This window comes from Rutilus rutilus (assembly GCF_951802725.1).
Source record: "Rutilus rutilus genome assembly, chromosome: 15".
Lineage (NCBI taxonomy): Eukaryota > Metazoa > Chordata > Actinopteri > Cypriniformes > Leuciscidae > Rutilus > Rutilus rutilus.
The window spans coordinates 9,150,807-9,169,932 of NC_140220.1; the positions used below are offsets into that span (position 1 = coordinate 9,150,807).

Below are 19,126 nucleotides of genomic sequence, written 5' to 3' on the forward strand. Positions count from 1 at the left end.
ATAGTCAATTGTTTTTACCATTGATGGTATTTAAAATCACTGGTTTCCCTTTTTAAGTCGAAAGCACAGTTTCAAACATTAAGGTAAGCCTGACATAAAATGACCTTATTAGTGGTCAAACACTAACTTTGTTCAGTGCTGTTAATAATTGATCAGCTTATCATTGGAAGGTTTCAACTTCACTGTGCTTGTTGTCAACACACTATCCAATTTTATGAGAGTTTTGTGTTGTGAGCAGTCAAAGGTTGGAGGAACAGGAGGTGCAGGCAGTTTTGAAGAGGTCCTGTCATCAGCGGCCCATGCCAGCGCCCAGGACACCCCTACTAACAACGTAATTGAGAGCGGTGAGCGCTCATGCTGAAGATGTTAAAGGTCTACAGGTGGAACTATGATGCCTCCTGGTGGTCTGGAAACCACAGTGAAAACTGTTCCGGGGGCCCACGACACAGTAATACATGCCTTCAGATGTTTGCTGGTGAATTATCCGTGCAAAATATTTATTCTTTTTGTACGGAAGGAAAACAACCAAGTGGAGCATGTTTATTCTTTAACTTTTCTTCACAATATATGTATATTTTTCAAGGAGACTGCCTTTGGTGTTGTCCTGCGTTACTTTATCATTATTTATACTAACTCAACATTGTGTTAACAGCAACAAAGCATGATACATTTCCAGGACCAAAAATAATGGCTGAATATCCAATCCTTGAAGTACTTGAAAGAATGTTTAACTAAATGGATGTTAACTTGCTTTTTTTCCTGTCATAAATCTGTTAATGCTCCTTTTCCTGCTGTATACACAACTAGAGCACATGTTTGCTGATAACAGATGCAAACAGCAAATTAAGGATATATGTTTTACTGCAGTCTATTAATTTATCTAATATACCTGGTGTGAATTATTAATTGGCAACAATAATTGTCACTGACCAAAAATGTATAGCATTATGTCGTTTTTTTTTCATACATTTGTGTAAAATGTTGCAGCTTTACATATTTAACATTGACATTTAAGTCAATCGTTGTTTTAAGGAAGAGGATTTCATAACCAAAATCTTTCTTCAAAGTGTTGTGTTGAGCTGCGTTCATTGATAACGTTAGTCATTAAACGTTTTTTTGCAAAGTCACCAAGTCCCGGCTCATCAGTCATGAAATAAAGGTGAACTGAAATCATAAACCATAACATGAGGATTAATTTTACTGTTTCCTCATCATTAAGACAGTAAAATGTGGCAAAGTCTGTGCAAAGACCTTCGATTCACTTTTTTTGTTGTCCCTGCTTCATGCTTTGCTTTCCACTTTTTCTGTCAAAATTTCAGAACTGTAGAACTGATTATGTTTACAAACATATTTTGAAAGTTATTAGAATTATAGCAGGACGAGTTGTTTACATTTCCCTTGTGTTTTGATGCGTTTAACAAAGTAAAATCAGGTTCAGTGGTCATAAAATCTTCTTTTTATTAAAGAATGTAATACAGGAAGGCAGTAAAATACTGATCAAAGATAAAAAACACAGTTTCACATATTCCCATTTGATTTGAATAAAAAGGTTGATTTCTATTAATAAAATTACAACCGTGGAAACAAACCATGTCCTGCAGAACATTCAAACAAACGGGAACATCACACAACCACAAACCATGCTTCTGTACAATGAAATAAGATAATAAAACCGAATATCTCGACAAAATAAACACTCTTGTGCACAGACGTGTGGAGGTAGCTTCATTGCCTGACAGGAATGGAGATCATGGTGTTGCTAGGGTGTGAGAGCTTGTGTCAGTGGTCTTCTCAGCAGCATTATCTCCTTTGGCAGCGATGTGGCGAGCTCTTTCCTCATTCAGACTCTTCACCAGACTCAACACCTCTGGGTGATGGAACCTGCCTGTGATGAGAGGGGAAAATACATCCGAGTCAAAAGAGTTAGTGTATGTCCTAAAGACAAATGTCTCTATCTGTCTAGATCAGGGGTGCCAAACTCGCACGTCCTGATTTTGCAGAATTAGACGCGTTGATCCTGGAACAACATTCCGTTTTAACCATATCCCTGCCCCTAAACCTAACCCTACGCTAAAGTTCTCTCTAAAAATTATAGGTGAATCACACTGATGTAGAATCACTTAACCCTGGTTGTAAGCCTAAACTTGACATGAACTGTAAACTTGTCCCTTAAATCTGATTGCTTGATTGGAATGTTGATCCAGGAAAATGTTGCACTTGGTGAAATCAAGTTCTGTGCTACACAGACCTGCAGAGTTTAGTTCCAAACCTGCTCAAACACACACACCTGTAGTTTACAAATCATCCTGAAGGACTTGAGTAGCTGGATCACGTGTGTTTTGCAGGAATGTGGCCCTATAGAATTGAGTTTGACACCCCTGATCTAGATCAATAGCAATATTCAAAATAAAATAGGGGTGAATTAGATCACGAAATTAATGTTGAGTCAGTGATCGGATAATTTTTTGGATCAGCAATCAAAAGTGTGTGGGGGGGGGAAGACAAATATAACTTTGTTTTCTATTTATTATTTAAAGAACACCTTAAGTACTTCAATACCACTGCAAAATCTACTAGCCAAACTAATACAATTCAAGTAAACAGTACTTTTCAGGTCGTTCCAACAGTAGTATTCTGGTACAAAAATTGAATAATCAAATGTAAAAGAGTCTTCAGTGTATAAATTAAATATAATTGATATTTTTTAAAGCCGATTTTCTCTTTGTCTTTTGTTGCTTTGTCATCTTGCGCTTGAATGGTTTAAAATCGCTTGAGTGTTTAAGTTGGCAGGACTTAAAATGTAAATGATAAACTTTCACTTTATGATGGTCAAACTTTGCAATTACTCTGCGAATCACATCCGGTGGGGCCGGATCTGTGCGGATCAGCTACAATCCGTTACATACAGTTCCTAATATAAAGCTATTGCATTTAAATCAATAATTGCAAGTATGAAAACTATAAGTTATTTCAAAATGGCCTATTCAAAAATATGTGTGGTGAGACAGAATCGATTTGTTCATTTGCAGTTCTTTATAGGAGTGAACGGCCACTGTTGGGCACATCTAATACAATTTACTTTGCTTGCTCTTCTTAGAATTACTTATCTAATTAGATCCTGAGCTTGTAGAAGTTAGAAAACAAGATCAAACCTTCAGTGCAGGTGAAGAACTCCTGGAGTCTTCCAGGTTTGCCCTCCAACTCTTCATATTCATGAGCTTGTATTATCATCTCCAGCTGGTCGAACTCTTTCACCAGCTTGGCTTCTGGACTGGACTGAGCCTCATACTCCTATGAGGGATGCAGTCCAGTTTATAATGTCATTCTGAACCAAAATAAAAGGAACTTGGTCCTGTGGTTTCGTTTTGATCATTAACTGACCTCCCATAAGTTGTAGATCTCTTTCCGCAAGCCATCATCTAACAGGCCTGTGATATGCACCATTGCCTCCTAAAGAGAAATATTCTCAATGTTTAATATGTACACAAACTAAATATTTTAAATGTAAAATTAAACTCAAAAACATCATACATTTTCCCTTCTGTGCTTCTCTGTTTTGCTAACATTGTCTGCAGGAGCAATATCTCCCACAATACACTCAGCCAAGTCATGAACTAAAGCCAGCTTCATGCATCTGTGAAGAGAAGAGATGATCAATTATGTGAATGCATCTAAATGAACTGATCTTTATTATTTACTTTGCACGTCTTGTTTTTTATTTTAAATAATTGTTTTTATTAAACTTCTAGAATTGTAAAGATAGTTATACATTTTGTACAATTTATGTTGCTTGAAATTAGCTTTCTAGAACATTTATGCTTAATCCTCAACAGTTTTTTTAATTAAAAACTGTGTGATTGAAACAAAATGAACTGCACACGTGTGAATGAATCCTAATGAATCGAACACGTGTACATGAGATGATTTACACAAGTGTGAATGAAACTAAATGAACAGCTAATCTGCACAAATGTGAATAAAACTCAATGAGAAGGATAAATGAATCTAATGAACCGAACAATAGTGAATGAATCAAAATGAACTACACAAATGTAAATCAATCTCAGTACACTTCACACAAGTATGAATGCTTAAATGAATTGACTCCTCTCTAAAACCCCGCCTTAAAGTCTCCAGTAACCAATCATACTTTAGCAACTATTGCCACACAAACTTTTGTTTCTCTCACAACAAGTAGCCTATCTGTTTGTTTGGATAGATTTTACACAATTCTATGGAAATTATCGAAAAACGTGAGGGAACACAAGAACCCGAGGAGGATAAGTTAACTAACTTAGTATTTTGTTCATCTGTTTCTCAACCTTATGTGAATAAGCGCGTGCTTTGGATTAAACGGTCAACCCTCATTCACAAATAAACAAAGAATATCAACGTTTACAAAGGTAAATAGTCGACATATATGTAACGTTAAATAAACCTCGGTTTTATGACATCTCATACAAACCTTTCTTTATTGATACTGATGTCCTTTATTGTTAATGCCATCATTGACATTCTGTACATATGATCAGACACACTCTCAGGCTGTTTGATATTTCTGTACACCCATCCTGTTCGTGGTACGCGCTGTAACACAAGCAAGCGTTAACATAGCAGACAAGTTAACCTGCAAAACATTGTACTAATACGAATTTCACTCACTTTTAGCTGTCCGACTAATTTCATGAATTGTAACATGTTGTCCATTCCGTTGACCGTTACACCAGCCAATAGAATGCCGATTGCCGAGTGCCGACGTCAACGACCCGGATGTAAAACCACAGCGCCGAGAAAATTGAGAGAGTAATGACATTCAGCCGCCACTAGATGGTGACAGAATACAAGCAAGTCAATGGAGTCAAGTCGAGCAAAATCTGTAAGTACTTCAAAAATAATCAATTATAAGCGTTCCTATATGTAAGAAAATATTGCCATATTCAGTGCATTTTAATGATTTTTATCATAAAAAAAAAATCTTTACCAATGAAAAAGTATCAAAGCATATCATGATACAACATTTGGTTTACGCTGACATATACCATAGGATTTACAGATAATTACTTTTTAAATAACATGAATATGGCAATCATTCACTACCATGGTTGGCAGGCCTATACCAAAGAACTGCTATTACCATTTTGGGAACACTTTACAATAAGGTTCATTAATGTATTAACTAACATGAACTAACAATGAGCAATACATTTGTCACTGTATTTGTTAATCTTTGTTAATGTTAATTAAAATAAAGCTGTTCATTGTTTGTTCATGTTAGCTCACAGTGCATTAACTAATGTTAACAAGATTTGAATAAAGTATTAGTAAATGTTGAAATTACCATTAACAAAGATTAATAAATGCTGTATACGTGCAGTTTATTATTAGTTCATGTTAACTAATGTAGTTTACTGTCATTATATATATAGCCTATATAAACTTACTTTACAGTGTAAACAAACACAGTATCAAGTCTTGTTCTTTCAAGTTTCTGTGGGAAAATATCACTGTAAACCTGAAAAACATGATCCACGCTACTTTATAATAGATTGAAATCATGTGCTTCTTAAATTTGAATAATTTAACCATCTTTTGACTGTTTGTAAATGTTATAAAAATCAGTCTTCCCTCAGTTGTTTTGGCCTTGACATATGCATTGTCTACAATGTTTCCTTTAAAGTGAGTGAGTGGGATTGACAAACGCACATTCCTCAGAAACTACAAAACTGATTCAAGGTTGATTTAAGAAATGCTTCTCTGGTACAGTTATTGATTTAAGATTTAACCACAATCATTTTCAATTTCATACAAGCAGTGATAAGATTCAAATGACGGTCTTCAGGCAGTGTGAGACGGCTGACTCATTATTTACAGGATAGCCTTACGTGTCTCATTTTTTTGCTTGTAGTGACAGATATAGCTTTCATTCTGTGATGGTCATCTTCCCCTACCTATGTCACCGCTTTTTCTCATGACACCGTTTCCTGGAGGTGCGCTCTATTTGTAGAGGGTTTGTAGACAATACATCCTGCTCGTGGGTGTTCTGGTTATCACTTCTTGAACATCCACCAGGAAGGATGTGCTGTGGATATTTTGCTCATTGTGGGAAATCAAGATCAGTGATTCAGTGGAGGTGAAGAACTCCTGGAGTCTTCCAAGTTTCCCTGCTATCAGCTTTAATGAAATACCGTTTCAAATGATCTGATTAGCTCATGCAGAAAATAGGGTTTTATAGTGAAAGTGTGTCTGCTTAACATAAATGCATATGTAAAATTATAGTTTCGGTGTTGGAAAATACTTCTTTTTTCACACGTAGAAGTTAATTGACAAGATAAATTCAGATGACTCATACAATAAATACAAATAAAATCTCACCGTTCAAAAGTTTAGGGTTGGTAAAGTTTTTTTAATGCAAACCAAAAAGTGATTAAATTTGCATTTATTTGATATTTTTGTCCTGTGAATAATTGCTCCAGTCTTCAGTGTCACATGATCCTTCAGAAATTATTCTAATATGCTGATTTGCTGATTTATTTCTTATTATCAATGTTGAAAACAGTTGTGCTGATTACTATTTTTTTCAGGATCTTTTTGAAATATATACTTTTCACATTCACTTTTTTTCAGATGAATTTAATACATCCTTAATAAATAATATAATTAATTTAAAAAACAAATACAGTGTAAATTTCAGCATAAGTATAAAATCTTATCTTAAATATAACAATATTTCTCTGTGATTCTTTCTGGATGTTTGATGTGATTTGCATTATTGCAAGTATAGTCTTTTAGTGTTGTTGTTGTTGTTGTTGTTATTAGATATTACTTTACATCATTTAAACACTGAGACTGTGATTGTGGTTTAGATCACTTTGAAAATGAAATCAAGTTTTCACATGAGGCCTCACGGATGTCATTTGAACCGCTTCATCCCAGTGTTGTTTTCAACTTCATCGTAGAGATCTTCATTTCAACTTGCGAATGTTTCTGATTCTTGACCTCTGGGCCGGTAGGGAACACTTCTTTTCACACGTAGATGTGACGGGTGTCAGAAAAAGCACAACATCGACGTAGCTTCCGTTGTCAAAACAATGACAGCCGCACTCCTCTCTTTATTTACAGGAAACACATTGTTCCTTCCTCTCTTCTTCTGGCAGCAGAAAATAGACCCACAGCTGACTGCAGAAAGACACTGGGCTGCTGACCGCTCATCTCCCTAATTGTCTCTTCCTCTATATTTAACCATTCGGTTGTATTACATTTCAAGCGTTCCGCCGACCTTTGATCTCAGTTGACCAGAGAAGGTCTAATATTAGAAACAGAAGCTAAAAATGCTCTGGGAACTCTTTTGGGGGATTTTGCAGCTCTCTGGAAGTTGTGTGAACTGCCTCGGATGTGAAGAGTGGGATACGGCAAGGGTTTCTCGTGAGAATGCGGCGCTGTCCCGTCAGTGGCGCAGGGGGATGTTTACAGAGGGCACGTGGGGTCTTCAGAGCATCACTCACAGGAGTGTGTTGGGGACGACGGCAGGTCTGCTCTCGGCACCCCGCTGATACTTCAACAGGCCGTCCTGCTCAGTGCTGTGTTGTCTGTGTTTGTGATTAGATTCACGGCCCGCTCTGTTTACGGAGCAAAGAACTTCTGCAGCTCTGACCACATACTGCTTTATAGTCAAGTGAAAGTGACGTGCCAGATTGTTAAGGGTCACTCATCTACATGCACAACTTTTGTATTGATCACAATTTGGCCATATTTTGCTAATATGTGTGCCATGTAAACAACACACACACATTTTTTTTAATTTTTTCAAGTCAATTTTACATGTGAAATACGTATAATCTACTTAAATAAGTTAAGTAAAATCAACAAATCAATAAATAACTTTAAATTGGCTGGTTAAAGTTTGTTGAATAATTTTTACTTCAAAGTTTAATGTACATTTTACTCCAATATTAAAACACTAAATCTAGCCATGCTTTTAAAGAGCTTTACTTTGGGCATCTAAGTAAATATACTGCATAGTATTATTGTGTAGATAACATATCTACATAATAGAAATAATGCAATATCCAAATGAACACAGAGATCTCAATACTTGGTACACAATACACAATAACGCTAACTTTCATTGGATAATTTTTGAGTATGAACGGGTCATTTTGAGTATAATGAACTCCAGATGTCACAAAACAGCAAGTTACTAAACCTAAGCTGGAAAACAGTGAAAAATGCAACCTTATTAATTATGCATACCCCACTGCATGATGGGAACACTAGTATCAGAAAGTTGAGTAGGTGTTAATTGATTTTGGTAATGTTGATATTTACGTTTTAATATCTACAAGCTTAAATTGAGTACTAAAATAGAATTTACTTTGTTTTTTAAATTCTAGGTAGAAATTAATTTTGTTTTTCCTGTCGTATTTCACCACAGAATCAATTTTAGCAGTGACTAGTGGTTTACAATAACCGATATTCTGTTTTTAGAAATCCAAATTTCTAGAAATGCAAAGACGTGTTGCGTTGGCATATTCCTGTATGTATTAATCAGTCTTATTTGGAAATGTGACTGTAATGGGATATTATTTTTATAATATCATATATTTCTGGGCAGTTCCCAATGAAAGTAATCCTTTATGCATGCAGAAATCTAACTTCTGCAGACATTTCTTTCCTTAAAAGAACGTCTATACAGAAACAAAAGACTTTTAGTAGTCTATAACTCATAGCACACTTTGCTATTTATTGTGCTTCTGTTGTAATGAGTTTATTAAATCACTTTGCAGAATAACTAATAAATATGCAGAGTAATTATGGCCAGAATACAAATTAGCATGTCTTAAATTGACTTAAAATAAACTGATTGCCACATGCACTACTGCTCAAAATGTTGTGGTCAGTATGAGAAATACTTTTTAAATGAATACTTTTATTCAGATGCATTTAATTACTCAAGTCACAGCGAAGACCCTAACCTTAACCGTAACATTATAACAAAACTATTTTTAATTTAAATGAATGTTGTTGTTTAAAGAAAAAGATTGTGCAGTACAGTTGTTTTCAAAATGTATAATATTAAGAAATGTTTAATCAAATCAGCATATTAGAATGATTTCTGAAGGATCATGTGACACTGAAGACTGGAGTAATGATGCTTTAAATTCAGCTTTGAATAGAAAAGTTATTTTAAATTGTAATAATATTTCACAATACTACTGTTTTTACATTTTTTTTGATCAAATATGCAGCCTTTGTGAGACTTCTTTAAAAACATAAAAAAAATCTGATGATCAGTAGTGTATACAGATATATTCCGATAGCTGTAAAGCATGTAAAAAACAAATGGATGACATTTGGATCAGAAACTTTTAAGAAGCAATTCCTTGGGTTAATTTGAACGTTATATATAAAGCTTTACATTGACTCATTCGGCAGATTTTTATCCAAATCGACTTACAGTGCTTCAAGGTATACATTTACATAAATAAAACATAAACCTTCTTTTCCGTAGATTGCCATGGCGATGGGTAATGGATCTGGAATCCCCCCCGGCTGCCTATGCCGGGTGTCAGGGGGGCCTTTCCACCACAGTCACACATTGTGTGAGCGGACAGTGCTGGGGCGATGGTGGCTAACAAACAGCACTGGCAGTGATGGCTTGTGGGTGCTTTGTGCGGCAGGGCAGGCAGACAGAGAAGGGCCTTGTCCCGGAGGGCCGTGTGAATGAGGAGAGGTTAGAGCGGGGGCAGGTGTAACACGAGCCCCGGCAACGCCACTGTTCAAAAGAACACTACCTTGAAGTGAGCAACCTCAGCCCGGCCATAAACTGAGTTCAGCGGTGGGAAGGGGGGGGGTGAGGCCACGCTGTTCCCTCTCAGGGATCACATTGGGGGTTCGCAGGCCTTTCTTCCTCAGAGGGAAGAGTCTGAAGAAAGGGACATTGTCATTCATGGCTCCTGAGCTTTGATTTAGAGCCTGTGAGAGGCTGCGGCGGTGATGCACAGTGAGAGGTCTGTGCCTCCGCTCTGCTCACTTCTTGTTAAAGTGGAGGTGAAGCCTTTGGCGGCCATGGAATCGATTATTGACGCGCTTTAAACGCAGTAGCACCACGTCCTCTTTGACGACAAACATGTTGAAATGCCATCATTTTGGCTCTGAAATTTAACTCCAGCGATAATGCCTAAAAGAGCAGCCTGGCATAAATGACATGCTGACTTGATATTTAGCTAAGCTAAACTTAAACTTAAGGCTTGGTAATGTATACCAAGAAAGATTGTTTTTATGCCAAAATATTTAGCTCTTGATTTGGCAGGAAGCACAGTGAGATACATCATTGACATTTTCTGGACCATTACTTTGTCTATCAGTCTGTCTGTCAGTCAGTCAGTCACTCGCTCATTCACTCACTTACTCACTTACTTATAGGGATAGTTCACCCAAAAATGAAAGCTCCTGAATCTTATGCATGCAGGAGAAAGAAAGGCATGAGGATGAGTAAAAGATTTTCATTTTTGATGGTGAACTTTCCCTTTAATACTGTATAGGTTTTAAAGAGCTGCAGGTAATCACAGATGTCTGAAATTCAGTACAACAGCATTGCAGAGATCGTTTTATTGCTTTTATACAAAAACTATAAAACAATAGCAACTAATGTAACGTGAGTTAATTATTGATTTAGGCAGTTTTTGTCTATTTTTGTTCTGCTACAGTTGCTAGCTAGTGAATAGAAATACAGAGTGTTACAAACAGTGAGTGTTTATGCACTGCTGTTATAGTACTGATTATTTTAGAACATCCAAAGAGATTAGAGGACATAAAATTGTCATAATTTTCAATGAACACAAATGATACTAAATGATCTCGTATCAGCTCCTGTTCCCAGATTGCTTACTGCGGGGCCTAAAGATTTCCCGTCAGTTTCTCATGTCATCTGTTGTAACACGTCTGATAAATTGCGTTTTGAAACGTTGCCCTGTAATCAAGGGAGTAGAGCTCATTCAGTGGAGGCTCTCAAATGTAACCGTACCTCGGCCCCAAAAGCTGACCCACTTCTCCCGCGTGAGAGATAAAGGGCCGGGGGAGAGAAGCACAGTGCCGCCAGGAGCCCTGTCCTCCTCGCCGTCGCTCCCACGGCTCACCAAGATCGCCCCGTTCCCAGCGCAACACCAGCACCACGCCGCCCCGCCGTGCCCCACGCTCTCTCACACAGAGTGCCACTGTCTGCCCAGCGACGGCCCCTTTCCATTGCATAATGCAACATGGAGTCTCTTTTTTTCTCTTTCGGTCCCTCTTTTCTCTTGGGGACGCATCGGTTATGTATTTTCATAGAACGAGTCTGGTTAGGAAATGTTTGAAGAGAAAAAGGAAGAGGGTGGGGGTTCGTTCTAGCTGGCGGTTTGGCTGTCACCAGAGCATGCACGAGGAGAAAAGCCTGGGAAAGAGTGTGGCGGAGTGGTTGAAATCTCAGGTCATGATGATTTAGCCAAAGAGCATGTGATGGGTAGGACCCATTGAACAGCGGCCAATGGCCATACCTTTGAATCAGTCTTCTGAAGTGCTGGCCTGCTGTCACGTTTTGAACGGTGGTACTTGTAAAAAAGGAGCGTGGATCAGAGTCCAAACCCCCCGCGCTGGCCGCCTGAAAGGGTATTCAGGAGGGTTTTAGGGGTCTGAGGACCAACTTTTATCCCTAAGCTGGTCGAGCGTTTCGAGCGTTCACCGTGGACAGAAATGTGCGGGACTTCTATAAAGGACCAAAAAAGCCCAGAAGTAATATTAGCATTTAAGGATCACTGATCAGGAATTATGGCAGGGGGAGTCACAACATGTCCACGATAAGAGGGATTACTGATCACAAGTCATGTGGTTGTATTTTCAAGCTGTAATAACAGACGACCTTAGTTCATGTCTGTCAATGAGACCAGAAAGAAACTTAGATTGTAAAGGAGAGTTCTCAAAGGCTTCACAATTACATGTATTATTCATTAAGATGTAACCTACAGCCAAAAAATATCACTGTTTGAAAAACAAAAACACACACACACACACACATTCAAGCCTTTTTTGTATATTTTAGTATATCTACTCAAGGGACAATACAATAGAAATTAAACTTGGATATATTTTAGAGTAGGCAATGTGCTGCTTGTATAGCAGTATATATTTACTGTCTTCTGAAAATAACTCACCTTACAGCCATTATTGTCAAAATAGCTGGCAACAAAAGTGAGTACACCCTAAGTGAACATGTCAAAACTGTGTCATCCGAATTTCATTTCTAAAGTATTGTCCCTTGAGAAGACATACTAAAATGTTTGCTGAAATGTGAGGGGTGTACTCACTTTTGTGAAATACTGTTATATAGCTTATATATACATACACACACATATATATATATATAGAGAGAGAGAGAGAGAGAGAGAGAGAGAGAGAGAGAGAGAGAGAGAGAGAGAGAGAGAGAGAGAGAGAGAGAGAGAGAGAGAGAGAGAGAGAGAGAGAGAGAGAGAGAGATGAATAGAAAAAAGTTAGACGGTTAGATGGTTAAAGAAATAGTTCACTCACAAATTAAAATTCTGTCATTGTTTGCTCACCCTATCTCATCCTATGACTTTTGATTAACACAAATGGAAATGTTTAGCTGTTTAGAATGTCCTGGCTGCTCTTTTCCACACAATGTAAGTGGGCAGATAGCCAGTCCATCCAAGGTCTTTTTTTTTCATACTTGTTTTTTTTATTTTTTACTTTTATTATTTTTAGTAAACAAACTCCATCGCACACCTGCAAGTGATAGGTGCGTAGGATAATAAGACCAAACAGGTAGGTCGTATCAACAGATAAGGAACTCCCACACACTATCGTTACTTGCAATTTAAAATTAATATTTATTAACACACAACGTTTCGGTCACACGACCTTCATCAGGAGTTTTAAATTGCAACGATAGTGTGCGGGAGTTCCTTATCTGTTGATACTTTTATTATTTTTTAAATTAACCCCATACATTTTTTTTTTTTTTTTTTTTTTTTTGCTGAATAGATGAATTTTGCTGTGTGATGAATAATGCACAATCGGCAAGTGATTACTGCAAAACAAAACTTTGTTCTTGCATTTTATGGAAAACTAAAGCCAAGGATAAAAGTCTTATGGGTTTGGAACAACATGAAGGTCAATTATGACAAAATGGATTATTACTTACATTTTTAAACAAACTTTAATAGTCAAAAAGGTGTTTTTGTGGTCATTGTCAATACATTTTTTAAAAAAAAAAGCATGTATATAAAAAAAACATAACTTCATAGTTAAGCTAAAAAACATAGCTTCATAGTTCCAGTTCAGGAAGTTCTTTTTTTTTTTTACTTTAGAGCTATTAATCCTAATAATCCCATCTAAAAAGCAACCGCACGCATTTGAGAGAATGTTTGCACTACATCCTGTTCGCGTTGCATTCATTGGACCACAGCCAGAGAAGGTTAAAGCAATGGGAAACACCCCCAATCTATCTCTTCTTACCGATGTTGCTGAGAAACCACTGTCTGTCACAACGCAAGTGACTGGGCGAGAAGGAAGGAGAGATTATATTTAGCCCAATGAATTCGAGGCAAAGAAAAAAAAACAGGGCAGTCGCTTGATAAATAAGGGTCCGACTCCGAGAGCCTGAGAACGACGGCAGGGCCTACCAAGCAAAACAATCGTGGAGTGGACACAGAGAGGCCTGTGAAAACAAACAGAGCTGATGAGAACGCCGCTGCCTGTGAGCGGCTCATTAGTGACCAGATGCAGGCTTTCCCCTGCGCTTCCTCACTGCACACCGGCAACCCCATGGCTCTGCTCGCTCGCCCTCTACGTTTCCGACAGATCTCCATTTTTCATGAAAGGGCGACACTTTTTTCCCCCTCCAGACAGACTTCTCCACCCTGATATGACAGCAGTAAATCATTGGTTAAAGGAATGAGAGTCATGTTTGTGACTAGAATGTTTAAGAAGGATGTTTATCTGGCTTTGGCCACTCTTACTTATTGGTCTTCCTCATCTTTAGACCTTTATTTGGTCTAAAGCTTTTGAAAGCTTTTTTTTCTCCATGTTGTAATGTTTGTAGATTTGATTGTAGTTCATTTGGTTCTGTCTAATCTCTCAAACGTCAAACATTTTATCAATTAAAAAAAAATTCTTTAACTTTCTTAGCTGTGACAAACTTTAAATTTACACACCATTCAAAAGTTAGGGCCAGTAAGATTGTTATTCAGCAAGGGTGCGTTTCAAATTGACAGTGAAGATATTTAAAATGTGGCCCTTTTTTTGAGCTTTCTCTTCATCAAAGAATCCTGAAAAATATATATATATATCGCTTTCCACAAAAATATTAAGCAACACAACTGTTTTCAACTTTAAAATAAAAAATAAATGTTTCTTGAGCAGCATATTAGAGTGATTTCTGAAGGATCATGTGACACTGAAGACTGGAGTAATGATGCTGGAAATTCAGCTTTATCATCACAGGAATAAATTGCATTTGAAAATTTTATAACATTGAAAACCGTTATTTTAAATTGTAATAATATTCACAATATTACTGTTTTTATAGATTTTTGATTAAATAAATGCAGCCTTTATGAGCATTAGAGACTACTTTAAAGGGGTCATATAATGCCATTTTTGTACAAGCTAATATGATTCTTTAGGGTCTAAATTAAAAGTTTGTAATATACTTTAATTAAAAATTCTCATTAGTATTGTAAGAAAACACTAATTTTACCTGGTCAAAAACAGCTCTGTTTTCAGCACGCCGTTTAAGTGCATGTGTCTTTAAATGATAATGAGCTTTGCTCACCCCGCCCCTCTGTTCTGTGCGTACACCGTTTGTAATAACACAATAACCATAGCACGTTGTTCATTATAAACGTGGGATTATGAATTATATTGAGAACGTCGTACATAGAAAACATGCCGTAATGTACCCTGAGTGTAAACAGCCGCATTCATCGTGAAGCGTGCAGCAAGCAATTTGCAAAGATTAATATAAATTAATATAAAGGTTAATAAAACGTTACACTCACTTCTTCTTCTGGAGGTGCAGCAGGAACACGAATAGTTGGTACCGATCCTTTTTTCAGGAGCAGCTTCTTAGCAAAACCAGCTTTATACTGACCCTCGTTTGTAAAGCAGTCTGGTGTGTGAAATGATTCGCGCAAACATGAAAGCATTGACGTTGATCGTGGGGAATATTCCCTTCGAAAACAAAACTCTTCACGTCTTCAACGTCTTCAGCGGTTCGGATTTAGGAACATCATGACTGCTGTGTTCGCTATTACACCCAAGAGCAGAACACCACAATCGCTTAGACGCCATTCTGCTCATAGACAGTGCTCCAGCGTATCAACAATGACCGTGCCAGTCTGTGCGGACTATGATTGACAGCTCGCTCACAAGCTTATAAACATAGAAGAAGATTAAAAAAAAAAAACACTGGATGGATTTTTATCATTTTATGATGGTTGTGTACAGGCACTGCCAACACACATTTCAGTACAATCAACTTGTGAAAGTGCATGTACCATTATATGACCCCTTTAAAAAATATTAACAAATCTTACCAACCCCAAACTTATGAACAGTTGTGTATTTAAATGTATATATAAATTACTTTATTTTTTTCTGTGGAACACAAAAAGATATTAACTATTTTGTCTATACAAAACAAAATTGGACCCTCTTGATTTCCCCCCATTTATTTTTCCACATAAGAAAGAAACTTGTACAGTTTTGGGTGAGTAAATGCTGACAGAATTTTCATTTTTGGGTGAACTACACTACATCTTTAGACTGATGTTTGATCTGACAGCGGCAGAATCGACATATATCTCATGAAATATTCTCTTATTCTTCACTCCAACCACCTCCCAGTATTAAACTCTGCCATCCACAGTTTCCCGAGGGGCTTAATGTTCCACTATAACAGCCTCCACTGCAGTGAGTTACTGTTAATCAAATGTTAATTAGTGGAGTGTATTATGAGCAAACAACCTAAAAACAATTTAACACCGCAGTCCAACCCATCAATCTTATAAACCATGCAAAGAAACCCAAAGATGTGATAAAACACTCACACAAAGGGATATTTTTACATTGGTACATTGCTTTAACCGCCTGCACTGTAACTTCCCTTGGATTTCCTAAGGGCATGTTGAATGCGAGGACGTGGTAGAGGAGTGTGTTAGTGCGTTGCATGCATACGCATCAGGCCAATGTGGGAATGGTACTAAAGTGGCAGCGGTTCCAGATCTTGATAGAGACGTGTAAGGGTGGAGAGGGCACTGTTTATCAGTGAGGGGATCTCTCAGTACAACACTGGGAAGTGCTGTGAGCACACTGCTGCACAGACTCATTGTGCTGGCCCTAAAACACCAGCCTGCCTTTTGCAAGAACATTTTTTTTACAGGCATACTCGTGAATCTGAACCCAATGACTTTACTTGCAGGTTTTATGAAGCAAGTGCAGACCAATTTTATTGCCATTACTTTTTATTTTCAATAGGGGGTGCTCCATAAGGACTGTGCACTGTGCACAAAAATTGCAGTTTTAATGGATTTCAATGGGGACATTTTTGTTAAAAAGGTGCTGAGAGGAACTATCTTGTGTACCTATTGCAAAATAGATTTTGTGGTGAAATAGTAAAATTCCAATGAAAATACACACCTGTGCCAAATTTTATGCAGTTAGCATTAACATTATCAAAAAAACAAAACTGAAAAAGACAAAAATGTCCATAAGGATGCACAAGGGTTAAAATTAACGTGTGTGTGTGTGTGTGTGGTCCTGGTATTCCCTACATTACGGGGACCAAAAGTATAGCAATACCAGTCAATTTTGACCTTGTGGGGATTTTTTTTCGGTCCCCATGGGGAAACAATCTTATAAATCATACAGAATTTATTTATTTATTTATTTTTGCAAATCTAAAATAGCAGAAGGCCTTTTGTGATGGGTAGGTGTGTTTCTGTGTGTGTTGTTGTTGTGGCAATATTATATTCTTATACAAAACTTGTCTTGGTTAGAACTTTTTAAGTACACTGAAATCTGTTTCTAATATTTCAGCATTTCTCCTCATATTTTCTAAAATTGATTTATTTGATATTTTATCACAGATAAACAGTACAAAGCTCAATGATCTCATTTATTTCACTGCAGACATCAGAGATCATTACACTTTTTCAGGAATGTATAAAAAAAAAAAAAAAATTGTTGTTGTTGACACTTTTGACCTACAGTTAAGTTTCTCAAATGTTCAAAATCATGAAAATATGCACTTTAGGTGCTGAAATTCTCTCCTCCAGAACCAGCAGTATTTATCATTTCCAGAAACTTGGTCATTTTTTTGATCATTTAAGATTTCAACTGTATAGCACTAGCATCTGAGATGATATCAACAGTCCATAATGTCCTGAAACTCAATTCTGGAGTCAGAGAGCGCCTATCACGAAAGCTCATCGGCTGGGCCGGACCCTCTTCAGCCCTCAGTGCCCTGGCCAAGACATAGTGCGTCCATGTAACTCATTCACACTGCATGGGAGAGTTCCAAAGAATTGAAGTCAAGAACAAATTTGAATGGGAGGAAGTCAATCCAGATAGTGAGAATCCCAGATGGTCAAATCAGACAAATTGAAGGTAATTCCGACGTACTTAATGTCTCCTCATAAGATGCCTGGAGATAGAAGGTGTGCACCGCAGGGAATTGCCTGCTTCTGTGCTATTTTTAAACATGTTTTTTTAAATGGTGAGTACTTAATTTTATAAATCATGTTTAAAAAAATAGCACCGAAGCAACATAAAGACAATCCTGTAAATGTACTATATGAATGTGAGCTAATTCCTAAGTTCAGAAAGGAATGTACTTTTTATTTGTTACTTTTTGTATGTACTGAATTAATGAGGCTTGGGAAGTGAACAGTGTGTATCCGTGGGAAAGAGAAGTGTGCGTGTGTGTGTGTGTGTGTGTGAGCATGTGCATGTGTGAGTGTGCTTTAATGTATCTAACCGTGGATGTAGTCCACAAAGGGAAGATGTGTGTGTGTGTGTGTGTGTGTGTGTGTGTTAAATACGTGTGTGCCTGCCTCTAGAGACATGCTGTTGTTCCTGCTGCTGAAGGAGTTGTGAACGTGGTGGGAAGGTCACCTGATCGGTGCCCTGGGGGCGACCCCGGTAGGCCGCCACTGCAGCGTGTCCGGGAGGATCGAATGCAAGTGACAGGCGTGGGCTCCCATCACAAAAAGCTCTCTGTGGTTTGTGCACAGGGGCCGAGAAAGTCAGCGATGCTCCTCTCCCTCCCTGGCCAAAGAGCCATGAGAACAACCCTGAGAGAGGGTGGAGGAGAGAGTTCTGGAGGAAAGCCATTACTTTTCCCTTTCACTGTAGCGATGGGACGTTCAATTCATTTCAGTGAATCGGATCTTCTGAGCAATGAAACAATGAAACGATTCAAAGGAATCAATTCAGTGGTTCTTTAATCATTCCAATAAAGCCATATGCATTACATTATTAATTTTTTCTGTCTTTCAGAAAATGCTCCAGCTGTCCCTTCTTAAACATATTTCCAGTTTCTTTTATACATTATTTCTGTTCTGTTCCAACAGTCAAATCCTCGTTTCACTCGACATGCTTACTCATCCATTCTCGACTCTCTTTATGAATCAAACCGAAAGAAGCGGTTCACAGTTCAGTGACTGGGTGACTCATAAACATGGATGAAGATGAACATGTTTGAATGAAAATGTTCTTGTTTCACTGAGTCAGCGAGTGGTTAACAACACAGTTGTCACATGGCGAGTAGTTAACCCGGGATGATTGGAAGTTGGCAAGTTCGAAACAGTATTATTTTGGTATTATTTATATAATATAGCATATAATCATATTTTGAACTAACTTTTATTTTTATATTTTCTGTATTTTTTTAATGTTAGTGTAAGTTTTAGTAATTGTGTTATGTACTTTTGTCATTAAAAAGCTTTTATTAAAAAAAAAATCTATTTAGCCTTAATTTATTTTTATTTGTTATTGTTTTTAGTCATTTTAGTGCTTAATCATAGTTGCCAAAGCATCATGTCTAATTTTCATTTATGTTTTTAAGTTTTTCATA

General features: G+C 37.3%; 1 protein-coding gene and 1 long non-coding RNA gene across 2 annotated transcripts in view; one reads left to right on the plus strand and one right to left on the minus strand.

The window, feature by feature from the left end:
• Nucleotides 1-1,421: 1,421 nt before the first annotated feature.
• Nucleotides 1,422-4,751, minus strand: LOC311304705 (5'-deoxynucleotidase HDDC2). The gene is made up of 6 exons (XM_084431890.1): nt 4,663-4,751; nt 4,466-4,587; nt 3,532-3,634; nt 3,382-3,450; nt 3,153-3,291; nt 1,422-1,885 (listed from the first exon to the last, which is right to left on the minus strand). Exons 1-6 carry the CDS (start codon nt 4,705-4,707, stop codon nt 1,749-1,751), a joined length of 615 nt encoding a protein of 204 aa, XP_084288016.1. The 5' UTR covers nt 4,708-4,751; the 3' UTR covers nt 1,422-1,748.
• Nucleotides 4,167-19,126, plus strand: part of LOC311304706 — a 41,285-nt gene continuing 26,325 nt past the window's right edge. The window contains exons 1-2 of the long non-coding RNA XR_014629942.1: nt 4,167-4,403; nt 4,728-4,876. This is a non-coding gene — a long non-coding RNA (uncharacterized lncRNA). The remainder of the gene's footprint in view (nt 4,404-4,727; nt 4,877-19,126) is intronic.